The 21,136-nt window shown below is 41.0% G+C and overlaps 1 protein-coding gene across 8 annotated transcripts in view; it reads right to left on the bottom strand.

Annotated features, from left to right (window-relative positions):
* LOC134351868 (trinucleotide repeat-containing gene 6A protein-like) overlaps positions 1–21,136 on the bottom strand; it is a 181,811-nt gene that overhangs the window by 71,160 nt on the left and 89,515 nt on the right. For all 8 annotated transcript variants that reach the window (XM_063058702.1, XM_063058703.1, XM_063058700.1 and 5 more), the window contains exon 5: positions 2,370–2,693. In XM_063058702.1, the coding sequence (XP_062914772.1) occupies positions 2,370–2,693 (324 nt within the window). The remainder of the gene's footprint in view (positions 1–2,369; positions 2,694–21,136) is intronic.

Below are 21,136 nucleotides of genomic sequence, written 5' to 3'. Positions count from 1 at the left end.
GGAAAAGCAGCACTTAACTATTGAGTTTTATAAATCTGTAAACATTTCACTCAGAGTTCCTCCATTTGTACTTTCTAGACTGGAACACTGCTCTCTGTGGCTCAAAGGTGAAGGAGTACAGGGCAGAAACACAGAAGAATATATAATCGCAGTGTTCTAATAACTCTAGTGTAACATGCCAGAGTACAGACAAGCTACTATCTACAATTCTGTAGGTTTTGTAAAAAAATAACTTTCTAGAACTATATGTCCCCATTTGGCTTGGAGAGAATCTCCAATCTCAGGAAAATTCTGATCGTACACAGAGGTTGCCAGGCAAGCACAGAGAAATCTATCGATATACAAGGCTTGTTTTATATAGCACAACAAACTTCTGCCATGCATGCAAGCCCCAAGATTTTAGCAGATTTTATGAAGCAGATTTTAACTGAAGAACTGAGGCTGAGTTTGGTATTAACTAAAGGTTCCACCCAATAGGGAATAATGTTGGAGAATAAAGAATAATGCCTCTTCTAGGCAGGTGGAAAGTTTTCAACTTCATTAATTATTCATGTTTATCATCATGCCCCTACCTCCTTGTCCTCAGCCCACGCCCCTTCCTCACGTATGGTGAACCTTCCCTCGACCCAACTCCAACCTGCTTCCCTGAGACCCAATCAGCCGTATTCCAACCTCCACACCCCCTGTATCTCCCACCTCCAAATCTCCATTTTCATGCTAGCCTCCCTCCACCCACTTAATCACTCCCATCTCCAATTCATTTCCTCTGTAAACCTCAGTTCTCTGAAATCTATTCAGTGAAAACTTGGGTGACACAGAATACCCAGTACTCCTATCAGGATGCTCACTTTTTGAAGGCTAAGCCAAAACTTGCTGCAGCCAAATTTGGCCTATGGCTCTGAAATGGGGGACCTGTGTTAAAATTAAGAGTTGCAGTCAAATATTATAACTGATCACTGCAGATATACATTCCAGATGTTAGAATAAAGGTTGCCAACTCTATTCTTCAGGAATTTAAGTGACGGAACAAACACAATTAACAACAGACACTGTTAAAAGAATGCCCATTCATGGTTTGCCTGAATGATTTTTTTCTTCCCCAAAGACTCTAGATTGCAAAGGAGAACTGTTATTGCATGCATAATTCTTTTTTTGGTGAAGGAATGAAAAAATCAAATAATTAAAAGAATAATGGTGCGAGACACAAGAGGATAGTAGTGAGACAGATCCAGGAGAAGTGTTAGTGATAATAACAAAACCATTATCTAAAATTGCAGAACTTTACGGTTGAGTTTGTAAGCAAATTTTGACTTGCATTAAGCTTCACTGGAATAGCATTGGACAGAGGTCAAAATGGGATAAGGGACAATTTAGAGACAGATGACCAGAAGCTTGGAGTCACATTGAAAGTTATGTCATACAAAACAATCATCAAATCTGTTTGTTTGCAAATGTACAGAAGACTGAAAAAGGATCTTGTGCTTTCCTGGCGTATATGACACACAAACTCTTCTCGGGCTTCCAGCCGGGTCCAGATGTCAATTTTAACCAATGTTTCAATGACAAACTCAGCCATCTTTTAGTCTGCTGGTAAATAAGACGAGAAAATAAGAATTTCAAAGAACTGGAATATGATCTTAAACAAAGTGGGGCAATGTAAACCTGATTGGTTGAGGACTAACCAATCAGGATGGACGGACGACAGAAGTTGAGTATATATACCACTAGACTACACATGCCTAGGCATCATCCCTGATGAAGATGGCGGAGTTTGTCATGGAAATGTTGGTTAAAATCGACACCTGGACCTGGCTGGAAGCCTGAGAAGAGTTTGTGTACAGACAACTGCATTACAAGTAGAAAAACACAGTAGACTAGATTACAATTAAAAGTAATTGCAATTTCATCTTTAAGTGTTTGAAGCCTACTGGTGGATATGGGAGGTGGTAGGAGAGACATTAGTAAATCTCCAATTGTATTTTTAGGAGCTGCGAAAAGGAATTAGAAGTGATGGAATGTTGGCACAGTTAAACAAGCTTATCCCTTCTTCATTCCTTTTGTAAATTCAACTTTCCTTCCTTCCATTTTATAAAACTGACTTTTTATTTGTTCCTTCACTTGCCCTTTCTCTGCATCTTCAAAGTTTTGATATTAACATTGAAATACAAATTTTCCTTGTTCATAAATTTCACACAATTTGGGAGCAATTTCATCCTTTTTTAAAAATTCAAATTACAGCTTCTACATAATTCTGTTTTTGCATTAATAATTAGAAGAACAGTCAAAGTGACCGTTTTGGGTTAAGCTCTGCCTATATGACCAGAAGGGAAATGATTTGTTTGTTAATTGCATATTGCGGAGTAGATTACCTGTCAATGTTTTGCTGCTATATTGCAGCTGCCCGTTGGTCACCGTCTGCACAGTAACAGCGCTGCTTCCAGACTGGCTGGTGACTACCGATGTTGCAGTTCCAGCTGTTGATGGTAGCTGTTGGCCCCTCTTCAGCAGTTGCTTTTGCTCCTGATGTCGAAAGCGTGGAGGTACTTCACGAGGAGGATATCGAGACAAGGCTTGCTGCTGATTGTTGGCTGGGACCCGCTTGGCATTGCTATTGTTGCTGGTATTTATGGAAGTGCCGCTGTTAGAGTTGGCAGGCTGAGGCTGGCTTTGATTGGTCTTGGATGGTGCTGGCACTTGGGGGAAAGAAAAAATGTTAATGCCTACTGCATGGACATCTTACTGAATTTTTACTACATCAATGACATATGGTTAAAATGTGAATATTTATGCACATGTGTACATACGAATGCTTAAATGTGTAAATTCATCCTGAATTTGATTAATTCTTTACCCAAGTTTCTGAAATGTACCTACAATGGATAATAAAAATTAAAAGCCCTTCAATAAAAAAACCTAGGGTGCTCAAGGTTCTACTTGTATAGGTTCAAATCTTTAAAATCAGGAAAGACATTGCACAAACTGTAGGGGAAGATAGACTCCCTGAATACACTCAAGTCTTCAGTATCTTATTAAACAAAAGGCTTATTTAAACACAGTACACAACTCAACTGAGAAATTTGGAACCTAACATTGGAGTCAACAAAGATAATTCTAATCCAAGAATACTACAACTGGGATTACAAGTCCACTAAAAGGATATCCACTGAAGGTATAAACAGAAAACCCTCCACCTATGATCTGTTAGTAAATCAGTATGAAACATATGAACATAGAAAAATGAAAATTACAGCGTAGTACATTTGGCTCATAATGTGCTGACATTTTAAATCAATCTAACCATTCCCTCCTACGTAGCCCTCCTTTATCATCCATGCCCTATCTAAGATATTTCTGACAACTCTTACTGGGTTATTTCTTCAGCGGTTTGAATGGGGCATGACTATGCAAGTGCGTGGAGAACAGTGAGAAGAGTTTAAAAAGACAGATTTAAACAGTGGGCGGAATAGAGGGAGACAGAGTAGGAAGGCTTTGACTAAACGGGGCTTCAGCGATAAATGTTACCTGTGTAGAATACAGACAACTACTATGTGTGTGAGGCCGGTTTTCTGTGCTTGGTGTCAAATGTGGGAGGTCTGGGAGACTCTCAGCCTCCCGGTCGGCCACATCTGCACCAGGTACATCAAGCTGCAGTTCCTCAGGGACCGCGTTAGGGAACTGGAGATGCAGCTCGATGACCATCTGGTTAGGGAGAGTAAGGTGGTGACAGAGAGGAACTATAGGCAGGTAGTCACACCGGGGCCTGGGGAGACAGAAAAATGGGTAACAGTCAGGCTACGTCCACACTAGACCGGATAAATCCATAACCAAAGCTTTTTCTCTTCGTTTTGTCCACACTGAAACGACGTTTTCCTCCCCCGAAAATGGAGCTTTTCTAAAACACTCTCTAGAGTGTTTAAATCTGAAAACGCTGGTTGGCCGTTGTACTGTGTACGGGGTAACCAGCTAATTTTTAAAACACTATCATGACGTGCCGGAACAAATGGTGGCGGCAGCTCATTGTTTTTTGAACGCAACCTCCAACACCACAACAACAATATCTGACAATAGATGTAACATTGTATGGAAATATGAGATAACACTGATGCAGACATGTTTTACACATTTAACAAGGTGCTTTATTAATGTAAACAACAGGAATTCTGCAGATGCTGGAAATTCAAGCAACATACATCAAAGTTGCTGGTGAACGCAGCAGGCCAAGCAGCATCTATAGGAAGAGGTGCAGTCGACGTTTCAGGCCGAGACCCTTCGTCAGGACTAACTGAAGGAAGAGTGAGTAAGGGATTTGAAAGTTGGAGGGGGAGGGGGAGATCCAAAATGATAGGAGAAGACAGGAGGGGGAAGGATAGAGCCGAGAGCTGGACAGGTGATAGGCAAAAGGGGATACGAGAGGATCATGGGACAGGAGGTCCGGGAAGAAAGACAAGGGGGGGGGGTTGACCCAGAGGATGGGCAAGAGGTATATTCAGAGGGACAGAGGGAGAAAAAGGAGAGTGAGAGAAAGAATGTGTGCATAAAAATGAGTAACAGATGGGGTACGAGGGGGAGGTGGGGCCTTAGCGGAAGTTAGAGAAGTCGATGTTCATGCCATCAGGTTGGAGGCTACCCAGACGGAATATAAGGTGTTGCTCCTCCAACCTGAGTGTGGCTTCATCTCCACAGTAGAGGAGGCCGTGGACAGACATGTCAGAATGGGAATGGAATGTGGAATTAAAATGTGTGGCCACTGGGAGATCCTGCTTCTCTGGCGGACAGAGCGTAGATGTTCAGCAAAGCAGTCTCCCAGTCTGCGTCGGGTCTCGCCAATATATAAAAGGCCACATCGGGAGCAGCCGACGCAGTATATCACCCCAGTCGACTCACAGGTGAAGTGTTGCCTCACCTGGAAGGACTGTTTGGGGCCCTGAATGGTGGTAAGGGAGGAAGTGTAAGGGCATGTGTAGCACTTGTTCCGCTTACACGGATAAGTGCCAGGAGGGAGATCAGTGGGGAGGGATGGGGGGGGGACGAATGGACAAGGGAGTTGTGTAGGGAGTGATCCCTGCGGAATGCAGAGAGAGTGGGGGGAGGGAAAGATGTGCTTAGTGGTGGGATCCCGTTGGAGGTGGCGGAAGTTACGGAGAATAATATGTTGGACCCGGAGGCTGGTGGGGTGGTAGGTGAGGACCAGGGGAACCCTATTCCTAGTGGGGTGGCGGGAGGATGGAGTGAGAGCAGATGTACATGAAATGGGGGAGATGCGTTTAAGAGCAGAGTTGATAGTGGAGGAAGGGAAGCCCCTTTCTTTAAAAAAAGGAAGACATCTCCCTCGTCCTAGAATGAAAAGCCTCATCCTGAGAGCAGATGCGGCGGAGATGAAGGAATTGCGAGAAGGGAATAGCGTTTTTGCAAGAGACAGGGTGAGAAGAGGAATAGTCCAGATAGCTGTGAGAGTCAGTAGGCTTATAGTAGACATCAGTGGATAAGCTGTCTCCGGAGACAGAGACAGAAAGATCTAGAAAGGGGAGGGAGGTGTCGGAAATGGACCAGGTAAACTTGAGGGCAGGGTGAAAGTTGGAGGCAAAGTTAATAAAGTCAACGAGTTCTGCATGCGTGCAGGAAGCAGTCGTCGATGTAGCGAAGGAAAAGTGGGGGACAGATACCAGAATAGGCATGGAACATAGATTGTTCCACAAAGCCAACAAAAAGGCAGGCATAGCTAGGACCCATACAGGTGCCCATAGCTACACCTTTAGTTTGGAGGAAGTGGGAGGAGCCAAAGGAGAAATTATTAAGAGTAAGGACTAATTCCGCTAGACGGAGCAGAGTGGTGGTAGAGGGGAACTGATTAGGTCTGGAATCCAAAAAGAAGCGTAGAGCTCTGAGACCTTCCTGATGGGGGATGGAAGTATATAAGGACTGGACATCCATGGTGAAAATAAAGCGGTGGGGGCCAGGGAACTTAAAATCATCGAAAAGTTTAAGAGCATGAGAAGTGTCACGAACATAGGTCGGAAGGGATTGAACAAGGGGTGATAAAACAGTGTGGAGGTATGCAGAAATGAGTTCGGTGGGGCAGGAGCAAGCTGAGACAATTTGGTGGGGCAGGAGCAAGCTGAGACAATTTTCACTTTTGCCCAGTAACAAGCCTTATTGCATTTAGTTGTAGCTGTCGCCCCTTTCATTGATGAAGAGACTATGGCTGTAGGAAATGTTTCTGGACAAACGTGCACCAAGTATACCGTTTCCTCTTCGTTTGTTTTCTGTGTGTCCTGCGCGTGTCCAGTAGGAGGAGATTCGCCCAAATATCCATTCTAATGTGGACAGAGATACTTTCAAAAATGCCTGGTGTTGACGCCTATCGTTTTTATGCGAAACTGGCGTTTTCAAAATTATCCGGTCTAGTGTGGACGTAGCCTTAGGAGAGGGAAGGGCAGGAGTCAGAGGGTAGAGAGCACCCCTGCGACTGTACCCCTTGACAATAAGTACTCCTGGTTGAGTACTATTGGGGGAGACGGCCTACTTGGGGGAAGCAACAGTGGTCGTGCCTCCCGCACAGAGTCTGGCCCTGTGGCTCAGAAGGGTAGGGAAAGGAAAGAGGATGGCAGCAATGATAGGAGACTCTATAGTTAGGGAGTAAGGGAGACAAGCGACTCTGTGGACAAAGGAAAGAAACGCGGATGGTAGTTTGCCTCCCAGGTGCCAGGGTCGCGTTACATATTGGTACCAATGACAGCAGGAAAAGGGAGGAGGTCCTGAAAGCAGACTACATGGAATTAGGAAGGAAGTTGAGAAACAGGACCACAAAGGTAGTCATCTCGGGATTACTGCCTGTGCCATGTGACAGTGAGGACACACAGAAAAGAAGAGAGTGAGGGGTTTAGATGGTGTGGAGTTTGGTAGGTGTGTTCAGGAAGGTTTCTTGGCAATATGTAGATAAGCCTACAAGAGGACAGGCTGTACTTGATCTGGTATTGGGAAATGAACCTGGTCAGGTGTCAGGTCTCTCAGTGAGAAAGCATTTTGGAGATAGTGATTACAATTCTATCTCCTTTACCATAGCATTGGAGAGGGACAGGGACAGACAAGTTAAGGAAACTTTTAGCTGGAGTAAGGGGAAATATGAGGCTATCAGGCAAGAACTTGGAAGCATAAATTGGAAACAGATGTTCTGAGGGAAACGTACGGAAGAAATGTGGCAAATGATCAGGGGATATTTGCGTGGGGTTCTGCATAGGTACGTTCCAATGAAACAGGGAAAGGATAGTAGAGTTCAGGAACCGTGGTGTACAAAGGCTATTGCAAATCTAGTCAAGAAGAAAAGAAGAGCTTAAGAAAGGTTCAAACTAGGTAATTATAGAGATCTAGAAGCTTATAAGGCCAGCAGGAAAGAGCTTAAGAATGAAATTAAGAGAGCCAGAAGGGGCCATGAGAAGGCCTTGGCAGACAGGATTAAGGAAAACCCCAAGGCATTCTACAAGTACGTGAAGAGCAAGAGGATATGACGTGAGAGAATCGGACCAATCAAGTGTGACAGTGGAAAAGTGTGTATGGAACTGGAGGAGAGAGCAGAGGTACTTAATGAATACTATGGTTCAGTATTCTTTACAGAAAAGGATCTTGGCGATTGTAAGGATGACTTGCAGCGGACTGGAAAGCTTGAGCATGTAGATATTAAGAAAGAGGATGTGCTGGAGCTTTTGGAAAGCATCAAGTTGGATAAGTCACCAGGACCAGACGGGATGTACCCCAGGCTACTGTGGGAAGTGAGGGAGGAGATTGCTGAGCCTCTAGTGATGATCTTTGCATCATCAATGAGGACGGGAGAGGTTCCGGAGGACTGGAGGGTTGCGGATGTTGTTCAAGAAAGGGAGTAGGGATAGCCCAGGAAATTCTAGGCCAGTGAGTCTTACTTCAGTGGTTGGTAAGTTGATGGAGAAGATCCTGAGAGGCAGGATTTATGAACATTTGGAGGGGCATAATATGATTAGCAATAGTCACCATGGCTTTGTAAAAGGCAGGTTGTGCCTTACGAGCCTGATTGAAATTTTTGAGGATGTGACTAAACACATTGATGAAGGTACAGCCGTAGATGTAGTGTATATGGGATTTCAGATAAGGTACCCCATGCAAGGCTTATTGAGAAAGTAAGGAGGCATGGGATCCAAGGGGGCATTGCTTTGTGGATCCAGAACTGGCTTGCCCACGGAAGGCAAAGAGTGGTTGTAGATGGGTCATATTCTACATGGAGGTCAGTGAGCAGTGGTGTGCCTCATGGATCTGTTCTGGGATCCCTCCTCCTCGTGATTGTTATAAATGACCTGGATGAGGAAGTGGAGGGATGGTTTAGTAAATTTGCAGATGACACAAAGGTTAGGGGTGTTGTGGATAGTGTGGAGGGCTCTCAGAGGTTACAGCATTAATGGTAAGACTCTTGGCAGTGTGGAGGATCAAAGGGATCTTGGGGTCCGAGTCCATAGGACACTCAAAGCTGCTGCACAGGTTGACTCTATGGTTACGAAGGCTTACGGTGCATTGGCCTTCATCAACCGTTGGATTGAGTTTAAGAACTGAAAGGTAATGTTGCAGCTATGTAGGACCCTGGTCAGACCCCACTTGGAGTACTGTGCTCAATTCTGGTCGCCTCACTACAGGAAGGACATGGAAACCATAGAAAGGGTGCAGTGGAGATTTACAAGGATGTTGCCTGGATTGGGGAGCATGCCTTATGAGAATAGGTTAAGTGAACTCGGCCTTTTCTCCTTGGAGCGACGGAGGATGAGAAGTGACCTGATAGAGGTGTACAAGATAATGAGAGGCATTGATCGCGTGGGTAGTCAGAGGCTTTTTCCCAGGGTCGAAATGGCTAGCACGAGAGGGTATAGTTTTAAGATGCTTGGAAGTAGGTACAGAGGAGATGTCAGGGTAAGTTGTTGCTGTTTTTTTTTTAAAACGCAGAGAGTGGTGAGAGCATGGAATAGGTTGCCAGCGGCGGTGGAGGAGGCAGAAGCGATAGGGTCTTTTAAGAATCTCCTGGATAGATACATGGAGCTCAGAAAAATAGAGGGCTATGGGTAAACCTGGGTGGGCCCTTTAGCCTGTATTGGGCTGTAGGTTTTCTATGTTCTAAGAGTCTCTGCCTCTACCACCACCCTCGAAGGGTGTGTCATGGCCCCACCACTCTGTAAAAAAAAGCATACCTCTAGTATTCCCCTATATGTTTCTCCAATCACCTTAAAAATTATGCTCCATCATAATAGCCATTTCTGCCCTGGGGAAAAAGTCTAGTCTCTGGCTATCCCCTTGTTCTTGAGTAATTTGATTTCCTGAGTTTGAGATGATTGAATTTTTTTTAAAGAATGCAATAAAATGAAATTACCATCATTTCCAAACATTTATTGATCTGGAATACCCAAGTATCACCAAAAATGCAGAATAGAAATATGCATCATGTTATATATAAAAGGAGTCTGCATACATGCACTGTGCTGGATTCCCTAAGCAAAAAAATGCTGTACACTGCAAAAATATTATTACCATTGAACATTTCAAATCTGATCTATTGTTATTCTGATAACCTGGAAAAGGGCAGGACAACATCTGCCTCAGAGAGACCATCTTCACATCCTTAGCACATAAAGCCAGCATAATAATACTAATTCACAAAAATACTGAAAAGCTCCATTTTTATTCCATTGTCACCAATTACCTGACACAAAAGGGTGCAAATAAAATCCTATTTCATATCACACAAGATTCAGCAGATATGGACAAACTTGTTAGTAGCTTCCTACAGAAACAGCCAGGTCTTAAAAAATTGTATCGGACTTAAAATGACTGTCCTCAAAATGTTTTTCTCCATTAATGCTCACCACAAAACTGAAAAAGTTACAAAGCTCAGCATTACTTTTAAGGGTACTGAAAATATTCATGTCAGAGTAAGCCAATCCCTAAAGGACAGCAGGTATGGCACTGACCTAGTTTTTGCTATTTCACAGCTGAGTGAATACTGACAAGCAGTCAGTAGAGCTGTCTAGGCATAAGGCAGCTGAAAGCAGACAGTGCAGATATTACACATTACTAATTACCTGGAAACAAACTGCAAGTTGTCCCTTCCAACAATACACCCTTTCCTGTTCACCACCCTATCCTCAAAGAAATTCTATCCACATCTTTTCAGTTTGATCTCAATTACTTATTAGATGTTTGTGCAGTGTCTGTGTCAACAGTTTGAAACATCAAGCCGAGTGTGATTATCAGACACCCTTAGTTCATCTGTGGTGCTGAGCACGTCCAAATTCAAAGTGCAGCAAAATCTGTCCAGAAATGGCCGAGCAGACAACCGACGTATTTTGTTCCAAAAATTAACTGTATCAATACTAATGGAGAACTAGGTAAACAACAGAACTACTATTATTACAGCCAAGCTGAAGGGCCATAATAGTAGGCCCTTAATTTGAATAGAGTTTGCACAAATTCTTTTAAGTCAATCTCATGGCCATTCTTCAGAATTTGTATGGGCTAGCAAATTATTCAGCATGACTGTAAACAAAAGTTTCAGGTCACAGCCCTTCACCTGGACTGAAATAATAGAGGGGACATAGCCAGCATACAGGGGTGAGGGGAAGGGGTGGGCCAAGAGCTGGCAAGTGATCCAAATCCAACTCAAGAGAGGAGATTAGCAGGAGGTGGGGAGGGGATGTTGGGTGGAAATAACGATGGAGGCTGGGAGTCAAGTTTCTCCAGCAGTTTCTTTCTTGTTCCAAATTCCAAAACTGTCACTCTTGTGTCTCCAACATTAGTCATCCATACTCAATTTTTCGGACTAAAAGTAGAAGGCAAGTTTAATTTGCTGCTGCTCTCCTCCTGAAGCCTCACATCATCTAGCACATGTCAGTCTGGCAAAATCTGGGTCAGTGTTGAAGAGGTAGAGTACAGCTGGCAAAGGGTGGGGGGAGGGCACGCAGAGAAGACCTGCCAGAATTGAAAACCCGCCTTCCCTTGGAGTATCTTCCCCCTGCCCCAAAAATTGCTAAATGTGAGAGCAGTCTGTTCCAGAATGGGCAGCTCCCTGTCAAAAAAAATGGATAAAGGAAACAGGGATGCACAAGGAATTGATCAAATGTGATGGTTATAGCACTGGAGGAGGTTATAGAAACAGGGAAAAGCCCAAATAAGCATGGAATCATAAATTTGACAGCATATGAAACAAAAACATTTTCTATTTGTCTTTTCAATTTTCAAAACAGCTTCTACCAGGTTGTTATAATAGATAGACATTTTATGCAATTAAAATGGACTATCTTTTGAAAAACCTTATCCAAATATAACTTTGTCAGATATCAAGCAATTCTTTAAATATTTAAGTGAAGTTTATTTGCTCCACACTGGAAATTGAGTGTACAAGAGTTACTGGATTATTAACTGAATATGGTTGAACAGGTATATCCTATGATTGTACTTAACATGACAGATAATCTGTCCATAGAGTTCAAAGACAGAACTCACAGGTCGAATCATTTGGGCAGACAAATGAAGAATCTTTCCTGCAAAGTTAGCAGGAGGCTTTTAAGTAGTAAGGAGGTCACTTTAAAGTCACTGTTCAGTATCCGGGGATTGTTGACATGGCCAGTATCTATTTCCTTTACTTGATTGCCATTCCGAAGGCAGAGCTGTGGTGAACTGCCACCTTACACTAAGATAGACCTTTTGGTGAAGGTATGGCTGCAATGCTGCTAAGGATTTTAAGCATTTAGATCCAACAATTAATGAACAAGAAACATAAATGCAGACAACAAAAGCTTTGACAAGGAAATAAAAAGTTAGGCAGCAGCTGAAGTACATGTTGGGTGCTTAGATGTTGAGACAGGGCAATTAATGCAAAGGTTTTTTTTAAATCAAATAAAAGCATCCTAATATTAGTAATAAACCTCTGAGCAAAGGAGAAGAAAGAAGTTAAACAATTATCATGTGAAAAGTATCTGGCAGACACATGGGAATAAAAGTAGACATGTTCAAGATAGCCTTATCCAAAGGATCTTAAAAAACTGGTTGCCGATCAAGGGAATGGCGGCGTAAGGAAAAGGTCTCTTGACAAAAAAGAGGGTAAACTGCCCCAAAATCGAATTTAGACAAATACTTAATATTGCATAACTATATTAATAAAAGGGGCAAGGATGATGTCTAAGAACAAGAATAAAAAGTCCGCTTCGAAGGCTGATAAACATAAAGAGATGCAGCAAGGCGAAGGGCCTAGCTCTCCCACGGCAAGCCAGGACGGAGATAATGAGGGGGAATCGGTGACTCTGTCTTTGATTCTCGGAGAGATTCGCGAGTTCCGACAAGATAACAGCAAACAGCTGGAAGATATTAAAGGAGAAATAGTAAAAACTAACTCGCGGATAGATGAAGCCGAAGCGAGGATTGTTAGAATTGAAGAGAAGCTACAAAATGCAGAGGAGGTGATAGCAGAAATGCTGAAGCTACAAGACCAACTCCAGTGGAAACTAATAGATCAAGAAGGCCGCTCGAGAAGGGAAAATGTGAGGATCTACGGAGCTCCCGAAGGAACCGAAGGTAAACCCGGATTGATGATTCCCTTCGTGGAGAAGCTGCTTAGAGAGAACCTTGATATACCGGCCGCAAAAGACCTACAGATAGAAAGGGCTCACCGCGCGTTGGCACTACAGCCTCCGGCAGGCACCCAGCCCAGATCGATTCTGATCAGATTTCTCAGTTACAGAACGAAGGAAGAGGTGCTTAAAAGAGCATGGCAAAAGAAAGGTTTCATGTGGAACAACTGTAAAATCAGTTTAGACCACAACTACGCACCGGGGATTCTTGCCAGACGGAAGGAATATACGGAAACACGGAGAGTCCTGAAGGAAAACAACATCAGATTCCAGACCCTGTATCCAGCTCGGCTGAGAGTCTTTTACGACGAAGGGACAAAAACTTACGCTACGGTGGAGGAGGCAACGTTGGACCTGGTGGACCGGGGACTACCTATTAAAGTTATCACCCAACCGGAGTCGCTACTGGAGAGGATTCGGCAGAAGTCGTGGCAGTTAGTGGGGCGAGGACGCTCCACTCGAACCAGAGTGTCAAACTACAAGGAAAAGCTGCAAATATTCAGGCGCGAATGTACAGAGAATACAGATTAATTAAGAGAAATGACTGAAAAGAGTAAATCGGACTTAAAAGTAAAATGAAAACTGGTAACTGAAAATAATCTAGGTGGAATAACTTGAATGATAGCAATATGGTCGAGACATAAATAGGAGAAAATTCTCTATGATTATTCAAACTGCTGAGGGCCCTCTAACACAGGGTGAAGATAGAGGTTATCCCTCTGAACTGAGGCAGGTCGGTGCTCAGGCCTCACTGTGGGAAGTCGGGGAAAATTTTCAAATGTTATACGTTCAGAAATGTCTAGGGTGTGGTTATATGTCTTGGTTTACTGTTGAGAAGGGATTGCTTACTGTTTGGTTAGAAAAGGAGAGTGCTTTTTTTCTACTGGAGAAAAATGCAAACTGAATTGGTAAAAATAATTTCCTATAATGTTAATGGGGTTTTGAATCCAATTAAAAGAAATAAGATTATGTCTAAATTGAAAAAAGAGAGGGCACAAATAGCTTTCCTCCAGGAAACACATATGAGCCAATCTGAACATGGAAAATTAAAAAGAATGGGCTTTAAGCATGTATTTTATTCATCATATAAATTGAGTCACAAAAGAGGGGTAGCTACTTTAATATCAAGTACTCTTAATTATGAACATATTTCAGAGACTAGAGACAAAGAAGGACGGTTTGTAAAAATCACAGGAAGAATAGAAGGTACAGAAATAACATTGCTGAATGTTTATGCTCCTCCAGGTAGTGAATGGTCATTTTATAGACACATTTTTGACCTAATGGTCAGTTCTCGAGGGGTAGTAATTTGTGGAGGGGATTTTAATATTAGATTAAATCCTATATTAGATTCTTCAAGAATAGTTACTCAGAATAAACCTCTGACTCGGAAAGTGAATTCATTGATGGAGGAGTTGGGAATTATAGATGTCTGGAGGGAATTACACCCTACTAGTAAAGATTATACATATTACTCTTTCCCTCATTCAGCCTATTCAAGGATAGACTATTTCTTTATCTTTAATACAGATAGACTCAGGATAAAAAACTGTAATATTGCAACAATTGATCTGTCGGATCATAGCCCAGTCTCTATGTCTCTAATCCTGGAAAGGAAAATGAGGAAAACACTATGGAGGCTAAACTCACATATACTTAATAACCCAAAAGTAATGGAGAGATTAAGGGGAGAAATCAAAGAATATCTAGACCTTAATGACACGGGAGAAACATCACCAGTGATTTTATGGGATAGCTTGAAAGCTGTACTGAGAGGGAAAATTATTTCCATTACTACTCACATGAAAAAATTCAATGCACAAAAATTAGCAGACCTTCAAGGAAAATTAAAACAACTTCAAGTTGGAGATAGCAACAAGTAATTCAAATCGAAAACAGGAAATTAGGAAATTGCAAAGTGAAATTGATGATATTTATACGTTGGAAACTCAAAGAAATTTTCTTTACCTGAGACAAAAGAATTATGAAGTAGGAGGTAAATCAGCTAGATTATTAGCATATAAATTACGAAAACAACAAGCAGACAATACAATTCATAAAATAAAGAATCCAAAGACAAAGCTTGTGGAGAGTACAATAGGGAAAATTCAAGAGAGTTTTGAAACGTATTATCGAGAGCTGTACTCCCAACCCCGGGCCCCCAATGAGCCCTATATAGACAGTGTACTAAATTTTTTAGATCTACCTAAACTTACAGATTTACAAAATGAAAGTTTATTAGAACCAGTAACTGTCAAAGAACTGAACGTGGCCATCTCTAGGTTAAAGGCTGGAAAGTCCCCGGGTTCTGATGGGTTTACCTCAGAGTGGTACAAGTCCCTGAAGACATAGTTAGCCCCATTACTACTTAACACCTTTAATTGGATCTTGCAGAGAGGAGAAACTCCACCTTCCTGGAGAGAAGCGATTATTTCAGTTATTCCTAAAGAGGGTAAAGATAAACTAGAATGTGGCAATTATTGGCCAGTTAGTGTGCTTAATTTAGATTACAAACTATTTACATCTATATTAGCGCGCAGATTGGAAAAGCTTTTACCTGGCCTAATCCACTTAGACCAGACTGGATTTATTCAACAAAGACAAACACAGGACAACATAAGGAGAACTCTGCACATATTAGAACAGGTTAATAAGAACGAGACAGAGACAATGGTAGTAGGATTGGACGCTGAGAAAGCTTTTGATTCGGTTAGTTGGGCATTCCTATACAGAGTGTTAGGAAGATTCGGCTTTCAAGAAAGGTTTACTAAAGTAATTCAGACTCTGTATGACAGCCCAACAGCCCGAATTAAGATAAATGGGGACCTCTCTGACTCCTTCATTTTAGAGAGAGGCACTAGACAGGGATGCCCAATTTCTCCTCTCCTTTTTACGCTATATATTGAACCACTTGCCCAACTAATAAGACAGAGCGAAATCATAAAAGGTATCAAGGTGGCAGGGATTGAACAGAAAGTGGTGTTACTCGCAGATGATGTTTTGGTCTATCTGAGTGAACCAGAAGAATCATTTATAGGATTGTTTACACTGTTGGATGACTTTGGGAAAATATCAGGTTATAAAATAAATGTAAAGAAAACGCAGGTTATGTCCCTAGATTATACACCATCCAAAAAATTGCAGGATACATACGATCTTAAGTGGGAAACTAAATCATTAAAATATTTAGGAATAACCCTGCCGAAGGATCTTTCAACACTGTCACAGGTAAATTATGGGCCATTAATCTCAGAGATAAAAGCAGACATGCATAGATGGAATCTTATCCCCTTTTTAAGTTTAAATTCAAGGATAAATACTATAAAAATGAATATTCTTCCTCGGGTATTATATCTTTTCCGTACTTTACCAGTGGAGGTGGATGATAATCAATTCAGGGAATGGGACAAATGGATTTCCCGCTTCATTTGGCAAGGAAGGAAACCTAGAATTCGATATAACACTTTACAGTTAGGGAAGGAAAGAGGAGGTATGGTTCTTCCTTGCCTGAGAAATTATTTTTATGCCTCACAGATAACCCCTCTGTTATATTGGTGTAATAGGGAATATAAGGCTAGATGGAAGGAAATAGAATTTGGATTAGTTGACAGTTTTCCTCTTCAGGCCTCAATAGCTGACAAAGGATTGATGGCCCAGTTGGAAAAATTTAATAATGCTTGGAAAAATCTTACATTAAAAGTATGGCAGAAGGTGGTTAATTCATGTGGAATTAATAACATGCTAAAACTCTTTAGATGGTGTGCATATGATACCGAATTCCTTCCCAACAGAGGAGATAAAAGATTTGAGCTATGGATAAAGAAAGGTCTTACAACCTACCTCTCATTTATAGATAAAAGAGTATTACAAAGTTTCCAAATCCTGCAGGACAAACATGGCCTAGAACATAATGACTTTTTTAGGTACCTTCAAATACGAAACTATGTTAACCAGAGTTGTAGATATACAGACCCATCAACAGTAGAATTAGAATTTTTCAAGATTCTGAATTCGGCTTGCAGTTCAATACCTAGTAAATCAGTTTCTCGCCTATATAATGCACTCTCCCATGCTAAAAATGTAAATACACTGTATATTAAAGAGAAGTGGGAGAAAGAAGCGGGGTTGGTACTTTCAGAGGAGGCTTGGGGGAAAATCTGCAGCTTTCAATGGTCCTCGACTAATTCTTTGACTTGGAGAGAACATTGTTGGAAAAACATTATAAGATACTTCAAGACCCCATATCAGGAAAAATATAAAGATACAAATGTGATGTGTTGGAGAAGGTGCGGCTCTAAGGAGGCAAATCATTTTCATATTTTCTGGGATTGCCCTAAATTAAGTCTATTTTGGGAAGGTATTCATAGAACATTAGTTAAGGTACTTAGGTCCCAGATACCTCTGAACTTTGAGACGCTCTATTTGGGGCATGTATTGTTCCTTGAACAGAAGGAAGATATAAAGTTGCTGCAGGCCCTCTTAGCGGCAAGTAAGAAATCAATCACTGGAAAATGGCTAAATCCAATACCACCTACATTAGAAGCTTGGTACGAAGTTATCTTGGAAATATTTAAAATGGAAAAGTTGACCTACTCCCTGAGAACTCAAAAAGAAACATTTTATCGAATCTGGAATAAATAGATTGAATATATAACCCCAATGCGAGCAGACTTTAGATGACTCTCCTAATGATTTATATTGCTCTTCTCATCAACACAGTAATATTGCTAACGTAAGCACCCCTAGTCTAAATGTTTGTTGTTGTTTTTTTTGGAAAATAGAGAATTAACACAAGTAAAGGGAAAGATTTGGGAAAGGGATAAAAAAAAATGAAAAAATTAAGTAAATAAGTACATAGGGATTGGATAATTATGTCTGCGGGCAGGAACAAGCACGAACAAATTGGGATATAAACACCTACAATGGTTGGTATATAGGCTTGTATGCAACATTTTGGACCAGTGGAAATGGTCCAGAAGGGTTGTATGGAAACTATTATTACCATTTTTCTTAACAACTAATTTCATTACTTAGCCTAATAGGTTAGATTTACCACAGTACATAATTATCTATTTAAATGTTTATTTTGCTTTTATATCATCTCAATGTGTACTTAAGAATGTATAAATAATTGTAGTTTTATACATATAAAAAAATGGAAAAGGTTATATGTGTGAAAAAAGTACATGATAATTGTGAACTCCTTATCCAAATAAAAATAAAATTTAAAAAAAAACTGGTTGCCAAGGTAACTAGCTATGTGGCAACTTTTCATATGTTCCTGATTCTGGAAAACTGCAAATGGAATCCCATATTTAAGAAGGTAGACAGAAAACAGGAAACTAAAGGCCAATTAGCATGCCATCATTCATTGAGAAAGTGCTGGAATACATTTACTGGCAAAACTACAGCAATTGTAACAATTTAAATCACAATTCAATTAGGCAGAGTTCTATGAAAGGGAATGGATTATTCTATGTATTATTTTAATTTATAACGGCCAGCATAGATCAGTAAAAAAACAGCTGAGTCGAAGAAACATTCAAATGTTGTAGGATCCATATAAAGGGTTGATACACACCAAGCTCACGACGTTAGGAGTAAATATTAGCATGGATTAAGAATTCATCAACTGAATGGAAACAAGATAAATGGTCAAGTTTTAAGTCGGAAAGCTGCAAACAATCTGGTGCCAAAGAGGTTAGAGCTAGGGGATCAACTGTTTACTAGTCCTGACGAAGGGTCTCGGCCTGAAACGTCGACTGCGCCTCTTCCTATAGATGCTGCTTGGCCTGCTGCGTTCACCAGCAACTTTGATGTATGTTGCTTGAATTTCCAGCATCTGCAGAATTCCTGTTGTTTACTATTTATATTAACGACTTAGGTAGAGGCATCAAAGTTGAGAAACCAAATTTTGAGGAAGAATCAAGAGTTTTACTGAGGGATATTACCAAGTCAAGTAAGTGGACTGTAATTTAGCAGAAGCAATGCAATTTAGAAATGTTAAAGTTTAATTTGTAGGAAGAATAGAATAACAATATTGTTTAGGTACAATGGAACTACATAACTTTACTGTACAGAGGGGTCTGGATGCCTATGTATGCAAGACAAAAAAAAAAATGGGGCAAGTGTCTGATGGTCAGCACTGACCCTCAGTAGGCTTGAGGACCCATTTCTGTGCTCATCACAGTGGCTCTACAATTAGTTGTAATTATGCAAAACTAAATACACCCATGGAGATAATTTTACGTTATTTTCTTTCTAAAAAATTGGACAGATCACATGAGAAAATCCCATTTAGATCATCTAGTATAGTGTGTGTTGCTGTAATTCCTTATTCACCTGCAAAGAGGTAAACATATCAGAATGAATTTCGGGTGTCTCACAACAGTTCTAGGAATGCAGCAATTCGAAGTCTAAACTACTGTAAGTGATGGGCAAATGCACATTGTTTCATTTTAAATTTAAACAATCAAAGCTAGCAATATTGGTTTAATTTATGAAGGCTGAAATTTTTTGCTGAAGCTTGCAATTTCAGGTGAAGTAGTAAACTAGGTATTTTGAAAGGGAACATAACCCTTTCTAAATGTGAAACTTTCAATTCAGTCCAATTAATTTCAGCTGATTTGACAACACTTAAGTTTGAGTGAAATGGGAGGCAGGAGAACCACTGTGTGGTTCATGGAGTCTGGGCTTCTTAATACAGCCTTTGAGTCAGTTGAGTAGGTAATTAGAACTAGATGGTAAGTATTTCACTTTTACAATGCCAGAACAAAGATCAGAGGCCTTTCTAAATCAAGAATTAAAAAGCGAGGTGTAGCGGCTAACCTAATGTTTCATTACACCAGTGATCAGGGTTCAATTACCACCACTATCTGCAAGAACTTTGTATGTTCTCCCACTGACCACGTGCTTCCTCAAGGTTTCCTCTCACATTCCAAACATGTATGGGTTAGTAGTTGTGGACATGCTATTGGGTAGCATTTAAACTAATGAGAAGACAAACAAGAGAAAATCTTTAGATGCAAGAAATCCAAGCAACACACACAAAATGCTGAAGGAACTCAGCAGGCTATGCAGCACCAATGGTAAAGAGTAAATAGTCAACGTTTCTGGCCAAGACCCTCCATCAGAACTGAATGAAGGCAAACCTGGGGGGGAGGGGGGAAAAGAGGTGGTTTGCTGTAGAATTAAATACAGGAGAATTCAGTCAGACCAGTATGTAAGACAGACCCCAGCATGATATCATATTGGATAACTGACAGATAAATCCCATCTATGCTCCATAAGCCATCGAATGTTTCTAGCATTTTCTTCTTTGTGTTTGATTCACTCCACATCCAGTCTTTTTAAAAATTTCCAATCCCCAATCTCCTAGTCTATCAAATGTACTTTTCAGAAGACACTTCCCAAATTCACCAATTGCTGCCTCTTAATGTATTATGTTTATTTAGTTCGTACAATTTTTCATAGCCTTAAGGCCAACTTATTCATCTAGGTAAGACACAAGTCTGTCAAATGATTCCAGAAAATAGATTTACAACAAGATCACAAGGTGAACAGATAACGAGTTTAATAAAGCAGCTCAGATTTAAAGTGGCGCTAACTGTTGGCAGAGAAACTGAAGATGCTGGATTTGGCGTGGACCACGATGCTGCCTGTGACCGAGGCACTGGTGCTCAAAAGAGGTGTACAGTCTAACAGCGGGTGATCATCTTAGCTGCTTTTCTTGTGATCACAAACCCTGTTGGACATTGGTGGTGAGGAATGCTGCTGCAAGCCCAATTCACTGGTTTATTGGCGAATGGCAGAGGAGCTGGGTGGCTTCAGTCGTAGCGAGGACTGGGCCTCAACCTAGTGTCCCGTTTGCAGTGGCCCTGGGGGAGGTGGAATTGGGCACTCCACTGGAGTGCCGGAGGCAGTGTGACACAGTATCCATGCTGGAGTCTGTGCTGCCCCCAGTGTTCGCTTGGCAGAAGACATGCTTTATTCTGTTCGACTGAAGACTGCTGCAACATACCATGGGACTTGGACTATATTTGTTTCAGTGACTGTATCTTATTGCTATCTTATTTATGCTACATGTGCCTTATTACGTCTATGACAGTTAGTACTGTGTTTTGCACCCTGACGCCAGAGTAACATTTTCGTTTGGCTGTAATCATGGGTATACATATATGGTTGAATGATAATTAAACTTAAAACTTGCAGTTATCCACAATGCTTACAGATGCAATTAATGGGGTACACAATCTATTAATAACACAAAGTAAATCAATTTCTATTTCTACTAATAAAGTAAATAGTATGGCATATTGCAATGCAAGACTTAACTACTGAAGTGGTGTAAAACATGCTTCTGGGATAATAAGCAAAAAATGTCACCATCATTTTTGCTTTAATAATCAGACAGCACCATTCCATTTCAACTCTGCTTCTTTATTTACTGCTGTTAGAAACTAAACCCTTTATTGCCCTACAAGGGCTTTTGTATGTTTCTGCAT

Source organism: Mobula hypostoma, chromosome 9 (assembly GCF_963921235.1).
Source record: "Mobula hypostoma chromosome 9, sMobHyp1.1, whole genome shotgun sequence".
In the NCBI taxonomy this organism is placed as follows: Eukaryota; Metazoa; Chordata; class Chondrichthyes; order Myliobatiformes; family Myliobatidae; genus Mobula; species Mobula hypostoma.
This window is presented reverse-complemented; position numbering and strand designations above follow the sequence as displayed.